The 21,127-nt window shown below is 38.9% G+C and overlaps 1 protein-coding gene across 2 annotated transcripts in view; it reads right to left on the bottom strand.

Annotated features, from left to right (window-relative positions):
* UNC80 (unc-80 homolog, NALCN channel complex subunit) overlaps positions 1–21,127 on the bottom strand; it is a 216,363-nt gene that overhangs the window by 163,648 nt on the left and 31,588 nt on the right. For both annotated transcript variants that reach the window (XM_026492047.4, XM_044381208.3), the window contains exons 8-13: positions 8,566–8,827; positions 7,326–7,460; positions 5,168–5,384; positions 4,401–4,541; positions 3,083–3,351; positions 1,623–1,991 (exon numbers count right to left, since the gene is read on the bottom strand). In XM_026492047.4, coding sequence (XP_026347832.3) covers positions 1,623–1,991; positions 3,083–3,351; positions 4,401–4,541; positions 5,168–5,384; positions 7,326–7,460; positions 8,566–8,827 — 1,393 coding nt within the window. The remainder of the gene's footprint in view (positions 1–1,622; positions 1,992–3,082; positions 3,352–4,400; positions 4,542–5,167; positions 5,385–7,325; positions 7,461–8,565; positions 8,828–21,127) is intronic.

The following is a 21,127-nucleotide window of genomic DNA, read 5'->3' as shown; positions in this document are numbered from 1 at the left end:
AAAATATTAGGAAGATAGTAGACAATGAGACAAAGAAACTCGGATGATAAATACACATTAAAAATGGATCAAGTAGGACTAGACAGAGATGGAGAAGAAATTATAAGAAGAAGGGGCACCACCACACTTACTCAGATGGACAATTCATAGTTTAGATAAATATGTAGATGGTAGAACTCTGCACAGTGTCACCTTACACCTGTAAACATTTGACCTGATGTGTCCACCATGATATGTTAGAGATTCAAATCTGCGGCTGATTTCAACTTGTCAACAGCATTTTCCAACAAAAGCCCTGAACTGAAATCAGTGTAAGTTATGTGAATTTAAGCTATGGTAATTTTTTTTTCTTTTGTTTTTTTTTTTTAAAGTAGGCTCCATGCCCACCATGGCACTGTGGAACCCAATGTGGGATTTGAATTCATGGCCCTGAGATCAAGACCTGATGAAATCAAGAGTAGGACACTTAGCCGACTGAGCCACTCAGGAGTCCCAAGCTATGGTAATTCTAATTTAAAACCCAAATTGAAGGAAAAAAACCCTAATTTTTGGCATTAAGTGCAGGGATCATAAATGAGGTGTTGCCAAGGCAAACGTAATTAAATTCAGGAATAATCAATAACAAGAAAGCTAAAAACATAAGGTGTGAAACACTGAAACATGAGAGCACCAAGGCTAGTCTTTGAAAGCAATAACAATAAACCAATTAACTGAACACAATTCTTCCCTTTCCTCAACAGTGACTGAAATTAGCTGCACAAAAAATGTGTTCCTTAGATGAAGAGAAAAAAACATTATCTTGAGGAAAAATTATACTGCTTGTTATGGACTGAATATGTTTCCCCCAAATTCATATGTTGAATTACCTCCATATGCCTTAACCTCCAATGTGATGATGTTTGAAGATGTGGCCTTTGGGAGGTAATTAGTATTAGATGAAGTCATGAGAGTGGGGCCCTAGTCTGATAAGGTCAGAATCTTTATAAGAAGAAACACCAGAGAACTCTCTCTTTCTCTCTCTCTCCTTTCTCTCTCTCTCTCTCTCTCTGTGTGTGTGTGTGTGTGTGTGTGTGTGTGTGTGTGTGTGTACAGAAAAAAGAGGCCATGTGAGCACACAGCAAGATGGCAGCCAGCTACAACCCAAGAGAAGAAGCTTCAGAAGCCTCACTGGCACCTTCATCTTGGACTTTCCAGCCTTCAGAAATGTGAGAAGCAAATTTCTGTTGTTTAATCCACCCAGTCTATGGCATTTTGTTATGGCACTCTGAGAAGAAAACATTGTTCAATTTGGTCAGACCCTGAGAATCTTGAGAAAGAGGCTATTCTTGGCAGACTGAGGGTGATGGTAATGCAGTATAACTGAGATACTACCCTGAAGAAATAACATGACCAGGAAATGAGCTCTCACACTGCTTGAATGTCTATGGTTTTTGAATTGAGAATACTGTTTCATCTAACCTTTTCTACTAATTCCTGATGAGAACCCAGGGAAGAGATTTCTCGGCCCATGACTTGCTTTAGTGACTCGTTATGATTCTGAGTCAACAAATACCTGGCAAGAAGGCACTGGAAAGAAATTAGGAACAATAGTTCACAAGAACACTGAAGTGGTTCAGTCATACCTTCTCTTGGTTCTTATCATTCTTCTCATAAGGTCCACCACCGCCTCCTCCACCTCCGCCTCCATCACCTCCTCCACCTCCGCCATCTCCAGCTCCTCCTTCTTCTCCTCCACCATCTCCAGCTCCACTAACTGAAGGGCCCCCAAATCCACAGGCTGAACTTCCAGATACACCTTTGAACTGGAAGGTTCCCTCACTGGCTCTTTTTTCCATAGTCTCATTTTCCTTGTTTTCACTCTTCTTTCTGTTCTTTTCTACACAAGGCACCACACCAAGTTGAAGCAAGCATTCAACAATGTTTAGTGCCACATCACAGATGCGAGAACTGATGTCATGGTTCAGGACAAGATAAACAGCCTTCAGAACCACCTGCGGGGGTGGGGGACAAAGATGAACAGAGGGTAATTAATTTGCCTGAACTACCTCTTTCTACATAGATTTGGTTATTCCATTTTCTTTAGGCTGTTCTATGTACTTAAGCATAAATAATTCAGGGTACTTTTCAAATGTGCCTATTTAAATTGCACTGGGACCTTGTGTATGGGCTAAACGCAGAGTATAAGTCACCCAAAGACTTAAAATGTATGTATGAAAAGAAATGTATGTGTGTATTATCTCACTGAAGTATTCCAAAATTTGCCATAATACAGTTAATAGGGATATGGAAGAACCGTGAATTAATGGGACTGTAATTTTTTGTCCAAACAGAAACGTGTTCAACTGATTTTTTAACTCGAAGTGCTTTAATCCTCTGCCTTTCACTTTCTGTCAATAATGGATAAAGAACAATGATTTCCATATGCACATAATAGAACATTTAGGCATTCACAATTGCATCATTATTTACACTTCAATTTTAAAGGCAAAATATTTTCATGTTTAAATTATGTCCTTTCATTGATGTTAATATTTTAAATTATTTGCTGAGCCCGTTTTCAAATGTGAAATAAAAAATTGTGTGAAATATAATTGTAAACTATACCAACCCTTGCATTTGCTAATAACTATAATCAAGACAGGCACTCCTGAGAATGCAAGTTTCAATCTTTTGATGGGCTTCTATTCATTTTCCATTGCTACCCAGGAGGTTTGCAGTCATGTTGCTTATATAACAAAAGAAAATAAACTGAGAATTTTTTACTCTTATTCTAGAAAAAAGGGACTTAGCATATACACATTTATGTATGTTTTATATATGTCTATTCAGGATTTGCTAACGTTTTTGGATTATAAAAATATTCTGAGATCAGATCACATCTAATGTCATGCCTGAAAAAAATTAAAAGGGAAAGGTGCCTCTGTGATGGCTGACACATTTGTGAAATTTTTTCTGTGGGTAGCCTTTTCATTTTAAGGTTCAACCTTGCTAAGAATCTATATGCTCGTTTCATAGCATGACAAAAAACGGGTCAAAGAGTCAATATCTCCAAGCTTTGGTAAGAGAAATTCTTGCTTCTTACCGAAAGATCCAGCATGCCATTCTTGTGGACAAAGTTATTGGTCCCATCGATATGTTCCGTGTCCTCTAAGTAGCTGTAGTTGATGCAGGAGTCTGTGAGGCTTCGGGGCAGGTTTGCACACGCCAGGGGCTCATGCGGCATCTCCGGAATGGGCACCTGGTTGCAGAGCTTCCTCATGTGCTCACTGAAAAAGTCTGCATAGCCTACGTTGAATGAGGCCAGCGTGGTGTTGAAGGTTGCAACTGTGATTGTGGAGATCTGGGATCGCACTAATAAAAAGAAAGCGAGGTCTTAATTTTCCCCATGTTAGCTTGTGACGTCATGTCAGACAGTTACACGCTCATGACCACAGTCACAGCTGAGGCTGTTGTATGTCTGAATTGTAGTCTCAGAGCTATTCTCAAGTCCCACAGAATTGCCTTGTGTCAAGGCCACGTAACATCTGGTAAATAATGAAGGTTATAGAAAATGTGAATTCCAACTGGCTTCCTTAAGACCCAGGCTAGAGTTTAACTTTGTTTAACAGGTGGATTTTACCCATTCTTGAATGCCAGATCCTACAGATACAGTAGGATCAATGCATAGTCAGGATTTGCTAATGCTTTCAGCAACTGGTTTAGTTGAAGTATTTCCCCACAAATTTGTGGCTGATAAAATTTTTGGTTTTATCTAGCATATTTAAGCAACAGCAAATAAGGAGGATTTTTTTTTCTCCTTTGTTCAAGAGAGGGAACATATATTTGTGGTGGTAACCAACTGATAACATCGAATACTTGAAACATACTCCAGGGAAAAGAGGGCTTAGATTTCTGCTCATAGGTTAAGAGTATAGAATAAGAGCCCATTTTGGATTCTACCCAGACCACATGTTTTCTCCACATGAAGCATATAAAGCACTTATTTGAAATAGCAGCTGTCTGAAAAAGGGAATCCGTAGCCCTGGAAGGCAGTGACTTTCCTCCCACTGAAGGTAGACAAGCCCTTTTGAGGGACATCATTCAGGGGACCAAAGTACTGAATATAACTGTCTTCCAAGTCTCTTCTAGCCCTGTGGGTCTATGACCTTTTGAAAACAAAGATGAATGGCTTGCTTCCCCTCTGAGAAGTATGGTGTTCGCAGTGTGCCATCAGATAGCTTTTGCTACTAAGGAAATCCCAAGAATGGCTCACAAGTAAATTACCCAGTGATGTAATACATGGATGCAAGTTTTCAAAAAGTACAAGGAGCCAGATTGCAATGAAGATGGAACATGGAGTAAAAACAGGAAACAGGAAAAGGAACCTGAACTCCCACCTGCAGGGGCCGCCTCCGACCCACCTTCCTTGACAGTGTTTTCTCCGTGGCTGTTGGAGTGATCTGGCAGGTCACTCACCAGGGTGTGGTGGGAGTGCGAGTGCCTGGCACTCAGGCTCTCCATCTCCGTGGCTGCATCCGAACTGCCCCGCCGGGTAAATTTCCCTGAGATGGACAAGAGCACCACAAGAGCGTTTGAAAATGATGAGATATTGTCTTTCCAAAGGACGGCAGGGAGAGTAAAGGGATATTAGGAAGTGCATGAGGCACAGCCAAACAGCAGGCATGGGAGTTGTTCTGGGAATAGTCTGGGTCAAAAATGGATGAAACTGCCTATCATAAGATCAGCCCCAATCTAAGCCAAATGTCAAAAACCATATACGGAGTCCCAGCTAGCTGTCAGTCTCTGATTTTAAGCTGGCTTTCTTAATATGCCATCCAGAAAGGGGGAAAAAAGCTTCTTTTTCTTTTCTTTACATCATCCTTTTCTAATATCCAAATTAAAGTCTGCCTTTGGATTCACAATGAAAGCTAATGCACAAGACCCTTTAAGGCCACATTTCCACACCCAGAGTCCCTAAGAAATAGGGCCATTACCTGCCTAATTATACAGGATTCTTCCATATTTAATTAAATTATCTGCATTCCTTTGGTACTAGAGGCTAGCATCTGGGCCCACATTTCTTGACTAAACTGTTCAAGAAAGATGCAGATTTGCCCCGGAGCCCTAGGTCCAGATTTCTAAACAGGTCACTCAAGCTCTGCCCTACTTTGAAAAGTCCTGTGGTCACCTAAAATGGTGGTTTGCCAGCCTCCTTTTTCAATGCCTCGCCTGTCTTCTCCAAGCCCAGAGAAACTTCCAAAGGAGAATGTGCTTCGGGTGGGGGATACATCCAGGTGGTCCTCGTGAAGCAGGAATGGCACTCCCATTCTTCGAGGCCTCCTCTTCCCTGTGTGGTGGAATGGGATGGAGCCTTTCCTCTCTCGGTCTTCTTTGCGGCTCTTGAACTATGAGGATGAGAGGTAAAGGATTAGGCGCAGGGCAAAGGAGAGGGGATATTCCGCTTTCCAAAGGGCGCCATAGTCTGCAGTAAAATACAGAAATGTGCCAGGAAGAAGAGACCCAGAAAATCACTGAGTATCATCCAATAGAGATGGGTGAAATTTCCATAATGGGTTAAAGGAGTGAAAGAAACAAAGCAAAAGGTAATGTATGGGTCCTTGGGTCCTTCTCCTGGGTTGGGTTGTCCCTGGACCATAGCATCAGTATCAGTTGGGAAACTGTTAGAAATACAAATTCTCGGGTTCAACCCCAGACATACTAGATCAGAAACCTAGAAGGTAAGGCCCAGCAGTGTGTGTCTTAATAAGCCTTGTCGGTGATTCTGATACATGCTGAAATGTGAGAGTATAGGATCCCTGAGTCACCACTTGGACCAGCCAGTATTTTCTGTTCCATTTTCCAGGACTGAGATCAATTTTTCCAGACAGACTTCAAGCATGTGCCACTGTCCGTAAGGAGAGTTAAAAAAGATACAAAGCAAAAATTGGCACAAACCCACTACTCCTACCAAACAAGTTCAAAATCCAGTATAAATAAGAGTTCAGAATTTCTTGGGAAGCTTTTAAAACATACCCATGTCTGAGCCTACCCTGCAGCAATTCTGACCTAATTGGTTTGGGTTCAGGCCTGGGCACATGAATTTTTTATGGCTCCCCAGAGATTCTCATGTGCAGTCAGTACTGACAACTTATTCCCCTCTGATGACTGACATTTTTTGAAAAACTACAGCCATTGCCTATCATTGCATTATCAATGAAGGTAGACATGACTGTTGGCTTAGCAACACTCTGAGCTCATAGATAAGTTAATAATATGTTCTGTGTCCTTCATGAACACAATTGAACTAATTATTTTGAAAACTAGAAAATGAAGCTACTACACATACATTATTCTACACATGTTATTTCCTAGCTGATAAGCTCCATATACTTACAGAAAGAGAGGTGGAAATGTGGGTTCACAAAAGCATCAACTATTTAGCTTGAACGAGACCTAGTTTTGAGTTTGGACTCAACCTTTTACAAACTACCAAAATTTCTAAGGCTCAGCTCCTTTCTTTCTTGAGAATAATTAACATTTATTGAGTACTTACTAAGTGCCAGGCACAGTAAGGACTTTACATGCATTATCTCACTTAATCCTCATAACCTTTTGAAGTAAGCATATTATGCACCCAATTTACAAATGATACCTAGTATCGTTTGACCAGATCACAGAGGTTGAAAGTGGCAGAGCGAGAATTTGAACCCTGTGTATACTCCACCTTTAATTTCTCATCTTTAGAGTTCCAGTGGATGCATGGTAAATGTTTATTGAATGGAAACCTATGTTATGAGCTATGACAAGTTGTGAGGGTAGAAAATCTAGTGATCTGTTGTAAGGATTTACTACTTTATTTACAGAGTTTGGTTTGTTTTAATTTCTTTAAATTGGAGATGACTTCAAGAATAAATGTTCCATGATGATCCCATCACTCTGAGTAAGATTTCAGTAAGTTTCTCAGGAGCAAAATATGGAAATTTAGGATCTTACTGGATTAAATGAGAACTATTTATACAAAATGCTTGAACCATGATATAAAATGAGATGACACATGTGAATATAAGTCGCCACCACGGCTACCACAACTACTTCCACCATCACACTACTGAAAGTACTCTATACACGTCGTCAGGATTGAGTTTGGTAACATTGAGAATGGGAAACATTCATGTGCACAGAGGGACTCACAAAAGGTCATGCTGAAAGCCAGTGCTATAAGTGGGGGCTGACCTCTCTCCTCAAGGTTCCTTTCCCAACCCACCCCATTTTGCAGCATGACCTCATGTTCCACTGATTTTTTTTCAATTAACAAAATATTAAAGAGCATAAGTGGTTCTACTCACCTTCTTAAAAATGTTCATGCCAAGGTCTGAAGAAAGATCTGGGACTGCAGACCTACGTAAATTGGTCAACGAAACCTTAGAAAAGGCCTCAGGACTAAGAGATTTTTCCTCTTCATTACACTTCATGGTGAGATCCTTAATAGACAATAAAGGTAGACTTCACAATCAAGGACTTAGGGCTTTATATCCAAAGACTTTTCTTATTGAGATGTTATATTTTTAATAGGGATGTGCCTAATATTTTGGTATCCATTAAGTATTTGACTTGTGGGTCTAGACTTTTAGAATTCATATCCTGCTATGGAGGAAATACATTATATATTAACTGTAACCCCTGTTTGGAGTTTTTAACAGTAAGAACATGAAGCTCCATCGTTGGGAAAGCTAAGAAAAGAGGGAGGAGACAGGTATCTTGTTTTCTCTTTTCATTAAAAAAGCTTTTCTGTTTAATGGTTCACCAAAAGAGATTTTTATTTTGGGCAGAATCATCTATTACTTAAACAGAGTAGCTCTCCTTTTCACTCTAACATTGCTCATGTTTACTCTTAGAATATGTAGACTTTTTCAGACATAGCTAATTCATATTTAACTAAACCAAACAACAGGAACATACTGCAAATCACACTTTTTTCTCTACATATCCAACACACATGGTATTGATGAGAAAGAGAGAAAGAAAAACTGTTCAAGCTGGTATTAGCATATTCATTTATCAAAAAGTGATTTTCAGGGGGATGTCATCAAATCAGTATATAGTCAGTTTATTTTTCCAAACATCTATAATAAATAGCAAGACTATATATCCAAAGGCAATATTTTAAATTATGATATAGAGGTGCTCAAAAATTTTGAGCTATGCAAAAGAGGGTAAACCATGTTCAGTAAAATGCTAGAGTCACACATTTCATGATATTAGTTATTAACAGTTGTATGTGAGAACTATCTGTTAACTAGCACTTCAGTTGGGAAATTTTCCATTATTCTGGATCAACAGAGCCTTAATTCTAGAGTAGTGTGAGCGAGAGGTACTTAGATACCCTTCTTTGAATGGTAAATTAGATGCTAAAAAGGAAGCAAAAGAATCTAGCAATAAAAGATAGAAGGGAAAGGATAATAATATCAGAGTAACCCACCAATAAGGTAGTCAGCACTGGAATAGAGATGGATGCATAGGAGAAAAAGGGAATCTGTTATGGCCAAAGCTGTTAATTCATAAGACAATGGACTGAGTTTCTCTTACTTGGGTTTTGTGGGTGTTCACTAGTGAGGGAGCTGCGGCCACCATTGAGCTGCTCCTGGGTCTGGGCAGGAGGGGAATATCTGGCTCTGGAGGCTTTTCGGGCTTCTCTTCCAACATGTGCCGCAGCCTTTGTAGATAGTACATCAGAGACCACTGAGTGCCTTCCTCAGACCAGTGGGGCTGGAGTAGGCAGCGAAGAACAGCAACGTCAAAGTAGGTGGCATAGCGGGACCTTTGGCATGGAGGTATCACAAGAGAGGCTCTGTTTCCAAGGACACAAAGAAGATGATTATATTGGCAAACATTCCAAGGGGTGACACCACATGGCTTGTAGCTCCGCTTTTCTCATTTGCTTATTTATTCATCTACTTATCTTTTGTGTAGTTTACTATCTGCCCCGCTGGTCTCACTCATTTCACCTTTGCTAGAGACTCCCCGGAAGTAGAGAGGTTCGAAAGAGTTTTGAAGGCTAGGTAGGAAATAGTGAGGCAAAGTTGAGGATGGGGCAGGAGGACAGATCTGTATTTCAGTCAGAGGAAACCAGGCGCACAAAGGTGGAGTTAGAAAAAAAATCACGAGTTTTGAGAAGGAGGGGAAGAGTAAACAACTGGTATTAGTTGGTGAGGAATTTAGGTGGTGGGTGATGGGGAGAGTCCATAGAAACAGATGGGTTTCAGATTGTGATGTTCCTTTTATACAATGCTATCAGGTTTTTTTTTTTTACCTTGATAGAAATGGGAGAATTTGTGTACTTTATTGGCTATTTTAATCTATTATTGGTGATAATAGTATGTAAAAAAGCCAAAGAAACTGCAAAGTACTAAACAAGCAAAAGTAACGTTATGAAGAAAATTTTCAAAATTTTGAAATCATTTTGAAAACTCTATAGCTATATATTCATATAAAATAGCAAAACTAATTAAAAAAATCTCAAGTTTCTGAAATTCTATTATTCAATTTAAACACACGATATAGTCATTATTTGGCGTTCGACTTAATTACACTACAAAATAGGTTTACACAACTACTAAAAATAGTACATCTTAGGGAATGTGAAGATATGTAAGCTTAACTTCTTCATCTTGAGTAACATATGGTCCAGTGAAGGACAGCCAATAAACAACAAATTATAAACTGAGAGTTCCTAGGATTCAAAATGGAACCTTAAATCTAAAATCTAAACTTAACTCCCAAGCACAGTTTCTTCCTGGGTTAGGCGATGCAAAAGGGAAATTTTTGTACGTGCTGTCAACTAGCCATGGCACAACACACACATGAAGAGCTTCAGCAAAAAGAATGCAGCCACTGAGAAGTGAGGAGAAGTTTTGCTGAACTTCCCAGACCCGTATTTTTTTTTTAACTGAAGGTTATAGATCAGTATTGGTTCAAGAAATTAATTCAGAAATATATGACTACTATTGAAATGTTAACTAGAATAAAAACTATTAGAATGCAACAAATGGAATAAAGTTTTGTTTGTTTGATGAAACTTGTTTAACCTCATGTACTGTCATTAGTCATGACATAAAGTAGGTTTCTTACCAAGGGATGCAGTCAAAAGTTCAAATACACAAACCCAGACCATGTCTGGCACACTGGGGATCATTTTCACAGTCTTTGCACTCACCTTTTTTTTAGAGCCCAACTACCCCATCTCCCCACCCACCTCCCCTCCTGCACCCCTCAGTCTGTTGCCTATGGTTAAGAGTCTCCCATGATTTGTCTCCCTCTCTGTGTCCATCGGGAGGGTGCTTGAAGCGATGAGCACTGGGTGTTGTACGCGACTGATGAGTCACCGGATTCTACCTCTGAAACAAATGCCTTCTTACGTTCTATTAACTTCAAGGTAAAGGATTCAACTTTTTTTTAACTCCTTTAACTTTTTTGCAACATCATAGTGATGCCACCCAAGGATATTTTCTCCAGTTATGGATTCAATATGCTCCCCCACACAGATCATTTTAACTGAGTCAATTAGGCTACCATATTTAATTCTCTTTCTAAAAGCATAGCCAGTACCATTATCTGTAATGGTGAGACCAAGTGAATCCTCAGATTTATATTCATTCACTTCTTTTTGGATCCCTTTCACACGGGCAAAAATGACACGTAGCTCTTGGCTATTTATACTCTCATTAGTTGTATTGTCTGCTGTGTTGAGGGACAACTGCCTAAGTACACAGTGGTTTTTGAATGTCAATGCTGCCTTGCAGTCTAATCTTGAGTATTTTGATTGACAAGTAGGAACCTACATAGAAGTTAAAACTCAACCACAGAAGGTGCTACAATACTAATTATTTAACTGAGTAGGCAGTCATATAAGGAGAAGCTTTCTACAATCAGCTAAGTTCCCATATATGTTACACTAGAATTTACCCTTTTTCCAGGGTGCTAGAATACTCTTTGAATATCAACTGCATGTCAACTTTCAATTCACCAGAAAGTCACATAGATTCTCCTTCCAACCACTTCTCATCAGCTCCACAGTCACCAACATCTTGCATTAGGCTTACTGTAATTACTTCCTACTAGTCTCATTGCTTCTTCTCTGGTTCCTCTTCTCCTCTCCTCAAACCCTTCCAATAGATTGTTAAATCATCCTTTAAATACAATGCAAGCTTTTCACAGTGGTCAACATGACCTACATAATCCGGCTGCGCACACCAACCCAACCTCATTACCACGATCGCCCTGGTCTACCAGATATTTATTTGCTGCCTCTTAGCTCCAAATGCATCTTTTTTCTTGTTCTGTGAAAAAGGATCTGGGACCTTTAAATATTTTTCCATTGGTCGCTGGCATGATGTTTAGCTTGGTCAGTAGATGAAATGGAAAAAGTATTGCAGAAAGAATTCTGCTTGCTCGCCCTGGTGTACTTGCTCAGCGCATTCCTACAATGTGTGTGCAGCTTCTCCAGCACCAGGCTCCTGTGGTGTTGCAGGTTGTCTCGAGCTTAGCTCTTGCCGTGCACATGGCTTCTGCTGCATGGGTATATTTTCTAGCACCAGGCTTCCACGGCACTCACAGCTTTCCCTTTGCTCAGCTCCCATAGCGCCCAGTACCCAGCAGCACCTGGCGGCCAACAGCCCCCCCGGCACTTCCCTTTGGAAGTTTCATAGCAGAGGGCCCCTCCCTACTAAGACACCTCCCCAGGAGTAGCTTTCCCTAGCACCTGAGAGGGTTGGATTTCTGACAAGTTCCAAAGGGCAGATTACCAGCAAGATCTGGGGCAGCACCACCTTGACATCTCTGCCATCCATTGAGACATAACTTCGCCCTCTCCAACAGGATCGTAATCTCAATCCTGGGGAGAAAGGGGTCTCCCCTGTGTGTTTTGTCTGACCCCAAAAGTTGGAGATTGCTCCATTTTATCTGCTATTCCTATGTTCTTTAGAGTTCTTTTTCTTCTTATTAGCCAGTCCCTCACTCCTCTAATACTCTAATCCTGTTTACTTAATAATTCCCTATATTAAACTTGACCTGTTCAAATTACTGTTTGGTTTCTCTCTCCTGATTGGACCAGTCCTGATACATCTGATAGTTGAGCTTCAGCCACATTGGCTTTCTTTCTACTCTTGACTACATCAAGCTTATGCCAGCTTCAGAGCTTTTTTTCTACGTGGAAATTTCTACCATTGAGGTCTGGGTTTTATCTGGGCTGTGTTCCAATGTCATCACCTCGGAGTGGTCTTCCTCAAACACTGTGTAGAGCGGCCTCCCTCCGCCACTACCCATCTCTTTACCCTGTTCTAATTTTCTTCATAGCATGTAACATAACTTGAGATTATACCATTTACTTGATTAGTGGCGATCTCCATTTATTTGAATGAATTAATAAATTTCAGAAGTGGATTCAAGACAAACATGGAGAAATCAAAGGCTTTTGTATACATACAAGTAATACACATTTTGACAATGGAAAGAAAAAAGAGCTCATTAGACATAACAACAAATAGGTAAATGTCATGGATTGGGGAACAAAATAAAATGATGAGGAATAAAACTGACAATTTAACTTAGTACGTTCAAATGCAAATAACACTTGATTCAACAAGCTGAACATAAACATCTATTCCAAAAAGTAGGGAAAAGAAATGTCACTTTAACCTCAACTGGTTATCAGCGATAGGTAGGAAATATCTAACTTCTAACATAGATTTGATCATTGTTCTATATGACTTGAAAAAATGACCACTATCAGGGCAAACTAGGAAAGACTGCACAGGCACTGAACAGGTTAGCCTTAAACATCTCCCCCCTATAAAACAGAATGATAATATAGGAAATGGGGGATACATGGGGACCACCACAAACAATACCGTGAAACATTAAAAAAAAAATCTTAATAAACAGACAAACTGACTTTTTTTTTTCTTTTGGAGAGGGAGTTGGGAGACAGGGAGAGGGAGAGGTAGACTCCCCACTGAGCGTGGAGTCCAACGCAGGGCTCAATCTCACAACCCTGACGTCACGACCTGAGCCGAATTTAGGAGTCAGATGCTTAACTGACAGGGCCACCCAGGTGCCCCAAACTGTTTTTCTTAGAATAAACTCTCAATATTTTAAAGATTTCCATCACTCCCTCCTCCAGTAATCTATAAGTTTAATATAATTCTCTTTTGTGTTCTGAACCCAATTTCAACATGTATGTGTTGGGGGGGTGGGGCTTCCACACCACAAAAAAAATTTTCTGGACACCAACTGGGTCCATTCTCTGTCAACTGAATTCTGACACCTATCTACCTAGAGATAGCATCAGATTAAGAGTTCAGTCCTGCAAGACTGCTCTCCCTCCTACTTCAGACACCAGGTTGTCACTTGTGCTTCTAATCAACTGGCCACAGACTGGAGGTTCCCATGACCTGCTCTCCCACCCCAACCCTGCCCCTGAACTTCAGATTCTAGTTGCAAGTCCAGGTTGTTACCTGTACTTCATACAGACAGGTTCTAAGTCAGAAGTTCCCATGACTCCCTCCTTGGATTCAATTAATTTTCTAGAGTGGCTCACAGAACTCAGGAAACCTGTTTACTCACTAGATGATTGATTTATTATAAAAGGATACAACTCAGGCACAGCCAGAGAGAGGAGATGCTTAGGGCAAGGTATGGGGAAGGTGCTTGGACTTCCATGCCCTCTCTGGGTGCACTACTCTCCCAGCACCTCCCTGTATTCACCAACCCAGAAGCTCTCTGCACCCCACCTTTTTGGCATCTTTTGAAGGCTTCATTACATAGACACAATTGATTAAATCATTAGCCATTGGCGATTGAGTCAAATTCCAGCCCTTCCTGGAGATCAGGTGCAGGACTTGAAGTTTTAACCCTCTAATCACATGGTTGGTTCTCCTGGCAACCAGCTCCTAGTCTTAAGTGCAGTCCACATGCCACCTCATTAACAACAAAAGTCACCTTTGTGGCTTTCATCATTCAAATTCTAAGGGTTTTAAGAGCTTACTGACAGAAACAGGGACTAAGGCCAAATATATATTTCTTACTATAAATCATAGCATCACAAATTCTGAACAAAATTCCAAAGAATTTATCTTTTATACATCAGTAAGACTGTTCTGAAATTTAACTGGATGAATGAATAAAACTTTGAGTGTAACTAAGAAAGATTTAAAAGGAAGTGTAAAAGGGTGTAAATTGTCAGATACTAACGTGTGTTTTACAACAATAATATTTGGCCAAGTAGTGCTGATTTAGGAATAGACAAGAATTTAGTGGTATACAATATGGAGCTACAAAAGATTCATACATTTGTAAGAATCTAATATATCAAAAACATCATGTATTAAATTAGTACAAAGGATATATTAGTCAATAAATAATATTGGCATACTCAGAAAAACATAATTTAGCGTACCTTAAATTAGCGTATTTTATTCACCAAATAAAATCAAGACAGGTTAAGATTTAAATGTAAAAATATAAAAACATAATAGTACTATAAAAACATTTTGGTTAATCTCCCCCCCCCTTCATTTTTCCCTTCTTTCTCCTAATGATCTCCCTGCTATTCCTTATGTTCCACAAATAAGGGAAACCATATGATAATTGTCTTTCTTTGCTTGACTTATTTCACATAGCATAATCTCCTCCAGTTCCATCCATGTTGATGCAAATGTTGGGTAATCATTCTTTCTGATGGTTGAGTAATATTCCATTGTATATATGGGCTCCAGAAAACAAACTGAGGGCTTCAGAGGGGAGGGGGTGGGGGAATGGGATAGTCCGGTGATGGGTATTAAGGAGGGTATGTATTGCATGGAGCACTGGGTGTTATACCCAAACAATGAATCATGGAACATTGCATCAAAAACTAAGGATGTACTGTATGGTGACTAACATATCATAATAAAAAAAGAAAGAAAGAAAGAAAAAGAAAATCATTTTGCTATATTTTTATTTTTTTATTTTTTTTTTAAAGATTTTATTTATTTATTTGACAGAGATAGAGACAGCCAGCGAGAGAGGGAACACAAGCAGGGGGAGTGGGAGAGGAAGAAGCAGGCTCATAGCGGAGGAGCCTGATGTGGGGCTTGATCCCTCAACGCCGGGATCACGCCCTGAGCCGAAGGCAGACGCTTAACCGCTGTGCCACCCAGGCGCCCCATTTTGCTATATTTTTATAATCATGGAGAAGGACTTAATAAGAATGTAATGGCTCCAAATTTCAAACAACACAAATACCCATCAATGGGCAAATGTATAAACAAGCTGTGTACATCCATCAATGGACCATGACTCAGCAATAACAAGGTCAGAACTATGGATATATTCAATAATTATGCTGAGTAGAAGAAGCCAGACAAAAAAAGATTGCTTTCATTTATATGAAATTCTAGAAGACTGCAAATTAATCTATAGTGACAGAAAGCAAATCAGTGGTTGTCTGGGGATGGAGAAAGAGTGGCTGGGAAGGGGAAAAATTACTAAGGATCACAGAAAACTTTTAAGGAGTGGTAGATATGTTCATTATCTTGATTGTGGTGATAACAGTGTATAATAAGAGAGAGAGAGTAGCATCCAAAAGTTCTTGCACTGTTCAAAAGGAGGGTTGAGATTTTATTGAATTATGACTCTTAGCAGTCAAATGAGAGTAGCATCTACATTTAAAAAAGGCTAAAAAAAGTTTTAACATGTTAAAAAAAGGAAGTAAAACCCTGAATAGCAGGGGAAAAAAAGGAACATAAGATAGGAGCATGTTTAAAAAAATATGACAAAGCTGGATAGGATTAACAAAACCAAATGTTATTTCTTTGACAAAACTAGTAAAAATTAATGAAGAAATAGATCACAACACTATCACTGAAAATGCAGACATACCTAGATATAGTGATGATTTTAGAAAAAGAGGAAACATTGGAACACCCGTGTGGCTCAGTCAGTTAAGCATATGCCTTTGGCTCAGGTCATGATCCCAGGGTCCTGGGATCCAGCCCTGTATCCGGCTCTCTGCTCAGTGGGTATCTGCTTTTCCCTCTCCCTCTTATCTCTCTTCCCCTCACTCTCTCTAGTAAATAAATAAAATCTTTTTTTAAAAAAAGAGGGAGAGACATCATGAACATTGTGATTAAAAATGTGAATACCTAGATAAACACATTTATCCAACCAAACTTTAGACCCACAACCTTTAAAAACTGAACTGTGGGAAATATAGTGTATTTTAGAAATTCACTAAGCCCAGAAGATTTACAGATAAATTCCATTAATCGTTAGGGAAACTGGTATCTCCCGTTTCATACAAAGTGTTCTAAAGACAAGGCAAAAAAAAGGGAACATTCTTTTCATGAGGCCAGGATAACCCTGCTACTAAAACAAGACAAGTACAGCATAGGAAAGGAAAATCAGAAGCCGTTCTCACTCATGAGCGTTGATGTAAACAGATACATAAATGTTAAACTATATTCAGCAATGTACAAATTGTTTTTTTTCCCTAGGAATTTAAGGATGATCTAGCAAAGTAATTCACCACCTAAAAAGATTACAAGAGAACACACCCACGTGATTTTCTCAATAGGTGCAGAAAGACCTTTTATAAAATTTATTATTAGTTCGTTAAAGTCAACAATAAAAGTGAGAGTGCCTCTCCCCCTGCTCGTTGTTTGTCTCAAATGAATAAATAAAATCTTAAAAAAAAAAAAAAGCAGCAGCAGCATGTGAGCTAAATTCAAAATGCAGTTTCCCATCCCAGGCAGGAAATCTTTTATAAAAATAAAAAAGAGCTATAATAATAAGATTTGGGTACAGAGTCAGGCAGAGTGATGGGACAGAATGAAGAGCCCCAAATCATACCCTCACATTTGTGCAAATCTGATATTCAGAGATTAAGTTACAAATCTGAAGGAAAATATTTAAGAAATGGTGAGGAAAAAATCAGCTATATGTAAAAAAAACACACCTGTCTTTCATACTGCCATATTAAAAAAAATAAAATAAAAAAGCCAACCTGAGATGAACTGACGACACTTGAAAGCAAAACAGAAGAAACAGAAATATTTACGACTGAAGGTACGAAAGGATTTCTAAAGATAACGTTCCAAACTATTTTTAAAGTATTGGTAAGTTTGATTCTATTCACATTTAAAATTTCTGTTAAAAAATAAAGTAAGGGGTCCCTTGGTGGTTCAGCTGGTTAAACATTTGCCTTTGGCCCAGGTCATGATCTCAGGGTCCTGGGATCAAGTCCCTCACCAGGCTCCCTGCTCGGTGGGGATTCTGCTTCTTCCTCTCTCTCTGCCCTCCCCCTCCTCTTGCTCATGTTCTCTCTCGCTCTCAAATGAATAAATAAAATCTTTTAAAAAAATACAGTGAAAGTTTACAAAGTATAAAAGATAACTGCAATGTATTTAGCCTACCAAAAACTATTATTCTTGCTAATAAAGAATGCTCATAAATCAGGAAGGAAAAGACAAACAGCTCAAATGTGCAGAGGGCATGGAAGGAAATTTCGCCAAAAAAGGAAACCTAAAGAGAGACAAAATAGAGAGAGGTACTCTACTCGGGTAATAGTCAGGGATATGTGGACTTAAGTCACAATCACAATTGTGATCAGAGTTGTGAGAATATAGAAGTCTGAAGATGGGACATACTGCTGAGGGTGTGACTAACCAGAAACTCATCACTGCTGGCAAACTCAGAGTACGATTAGGTGATAGCTAGTAAATTTTCAACCGTCCTTATCGTATGATCTAGAAATTCCATTCCTGAGGGAAACTCTATCTTAGAGAAATTCTTGCCCATGAACACAAGGGACATATACGAGGGTGTTTATGGCATCGATTTTGTTAGAGTAAAAAACTAGAGAACATCCTGAAAGCCAGCCAAAGGAGAAGGGGCAAATAAATGCTGGCACGTATCTGCCGGATATTATTTACCTGTTACATGACGCGGCAGGCTAGGGTGCTTACCATGTTCTAGTTAATCAGCGTGATTACTGTATTCACTTGCGAAAAGACATAAAACTGACCACTTAGGTGTTGTATACTTTTCTGTGTTTTTCTTAAAGAACATTAGCTAAGACCTTGAATTTTATTAACATGGACTAAAAATCCTCTATTCATATATACATAAAGTAGATCTATATAAAGTACATCTATGTACATACTATATTTAATGTATTCTATATTCTATATATAAGTATATAGACATATACTTATATAGACATATACTTATATATATAGACATATATATATATACTTGTATAGATCTATATAAAGTACATCTATGTACATACTATATTTAATGTATTCTATATTCTATAAGTATATAGACATATACTTATATATAACATTGTACATTTATATGTAACAAATACATAATATATGATTTTAATACTTACATATGTGAAATATGCATGTATGTGTATATGTATGTATAGGTATACATGTTTTTTCCACAAATTAGTCTCATTATCCCCAAGATGATGTGTTATGCCTGTATTTTAAAGTATTTTGTCATCTAACTTTTCATTATGTAATCATTTTAATAAAAAGGCTGAGTCTCAGAATTTTACAGTTGCCAAGTTTTCTTAAGAAGCATGTGGGCGAGATTCGAAATTCAGGTTCCCATTCCAGGAAGGAAATCTTTTACTTTTGTTTGCCTTCCGCCCTCACTTCCAGGCCCCATTCACTCTCCGTCCTTCTCTACCTCTCTGCCCTGGAAACGTGATCTGTATAGACTCTACCAACAGCTCCCCTGCCTCTGGCTCCTGATGGGATTTGGCAAAAGGAAGCTCTCACAGGAGACTGACAGAAGGACAATGGTGTCTTCCCCAAGACTCCTTGCTTTCAGAGGCTTGCCTAGGGCTGGCACTGTGACCTCAGGCTGACCTAGGCCATCAGTGGTCACAGCCCTTGTTGGTCACTCTCTCCACAGAGTTCTCCACAACTGCTCCCTCCCTTTGCCCTGCTGGGCCCAGAGCTGGTCATCCTCCTGGAGTACAGGCATTGGAGCACCTTGGCTTCCCATTATCCTGTCCAAACTTTTGTTACTAACTCCTGTTTTAATCTTGTCTCAGACTGACCGGTATACCACTTATTTCATCCCGAGATTACAAGAGGAAACTGGCTCATTGCATCCTCAAGCTCAGTTTGAGGGAAAGAAATGTCGATTCTCATTTCTACCATTTTCTTAAGAGACTTTTGCCACTCTTCCTGCCACCTCTCACCTCCATCTCTCTTTCTTAAAGAAGCAAGGACTACCCCACTTCTCTCAGCCTGTCTTTATACCTAGAATAATAAGATTTTCCCCCCAATGCTATTATAATCTTAGATTTCTAAAGAAAATCCAAAGTGTGAGGTTGGCTGGCAACCAGCTGGGTAATTTTAGGTCCTCAAGTATTTGTGACAGTCACTGGACTTATTATAAGAGCCTGTGAAAGCTACTGTTTTCTTGGCGAGGCTGCTGTGATTAAGGGAGATATTAGCAGTTCAACAGAATTATTTTTCCCCCATTGGACTAGCTATCTTTACCCTTCACTTCCTGCCCCATACCTCAGTGTCCCCAAATGTTTCATTTGTAAATTAGATTAGGGAGTTCCATAAATTATTTCAAGTCCCAAGAGCAGTGTTCCATATAATGAGATGCCAGTGGACAACTTCTTTGAGTATCCCAAGTAGAGAAGGAGAAGAGAGTTTATTAAAAATGCACATTCCCAGGTCTTACCCAGACTCACGAAACCAGAATTGCTGGGGATAGAGCCCAGGAATCTTTATTTTAGACAATACCTCCAGGTAATTTTTAAACACTCTTAATAAGATTGGAGGGCAATTGCCCTAGAGAAACATGTAATGTATGACTTTAGCACTTTTAGGCCAGCATCCAAAACAATTCCTATATGGAAACACTAACTGAATGATATAGTGACAGTTGTGTCCCTAACAGTGCCAGAGGACTAAATTCTTGTCTTTCTCTACATACAAAATATATTTGCTGAAAGTAATTATTAACCTCACAGTTGAGTCCCATGGTCATTAACTATTTCCTGACAAATCACGTCGGTTCAGCTGAAGGTGGACCTCACAACAAGCCCCCCCCCGACAGAAGGCTGTGCTCGGACACTAAAAAGGAGTCTTTATGTTAATAAAAATTTGTTAAGTAAATTCACATTTAAATTGCTTAATAAATTGCTTAATATTTAAAGAGACTCCACTTGAAACAACAATGAAGTTGAAGAGCATTCCGTAGCAAATATTTATAACCCACAGTACGTTCATTTTAGGTGTTATTCAAGGACGAGTTTATTTGTCTTAAAGTGTGAGCTATGCTGGAGTGAGTAGTCAATAAAAAGCAAGAATCATCAATAAATGTTTAATTTCACTTAGGAGAGCATTATCAGACAATCGACTTGTCGCTAATCCAATAAAACTCATTTTAATTAACAATCCAATTAACACGTGAGTGAAAAATTTACCAAACTGCAAAAAGGTGGTATGGGGGCTATCATTGTGTGATATGATAGAAATGCTCCTACTAACTCTGATCTATTATCCTGTAAGTCATCTTGTAGAAAAAAGGAAAATTTTATGAAAGTATGATTACTTTTGTTCTAAATGGTATATGTAAAAATAATGAAAGGAAGTATACATACAAAAAACGAATGATGTTTAAATCTTCCTGATGAGTTCTTTGATGATTTTTACTTTTAAAGAAATATTTTATACCTTTAAATTTTTTCTATAATTAGCATATACTTCTTTTATATGCCTAAAATAAATAATGCATTATGACACATTTTTTGACTGTCAAAAAAGCTAAGAATTCCTTTAACATATTTTCCATGCAACTATGGCTTCAGGAAACCACGTGGTTATTAATTAGGGCTGGGGGATATGCTAGTAGAGACCCATCCAAGGCAGAAAAACACTCTGGAAATAATCTGTGGAGGCAGAGAACTGTGCGAATCAGTTTTGACCCTACACAGTATTTAACAAAGCAGAAATTAAGTCTGTGCATATGGTAATTGAAGATGAAATCTCACGTTAATTTTAAAAACTAGCTCCCTGCTCACTGATTGCAGAGTTCAGGGAAGAGTCATGTTCTGTTCAGTCAAGGTCAG

Source organism: Ursus arctos, unplaced genomic scaffold (genome assembly GCF_023065955.2).
Source record: "Ursus arctos isolate Adak ecotype North America unplaced genomic scaffold, UrsArc2.0 scaffold_1, whole genome shotgun sequence".
Lineage (NCBI taxonomy): Eukaryota > Metazoa > Chordata > Mammalia > Carnivora > Ursidae > Ursus > Ursus arctos.
This window is presented reverse-complemented; position numbering and strand designations above follow the sequence as displayed.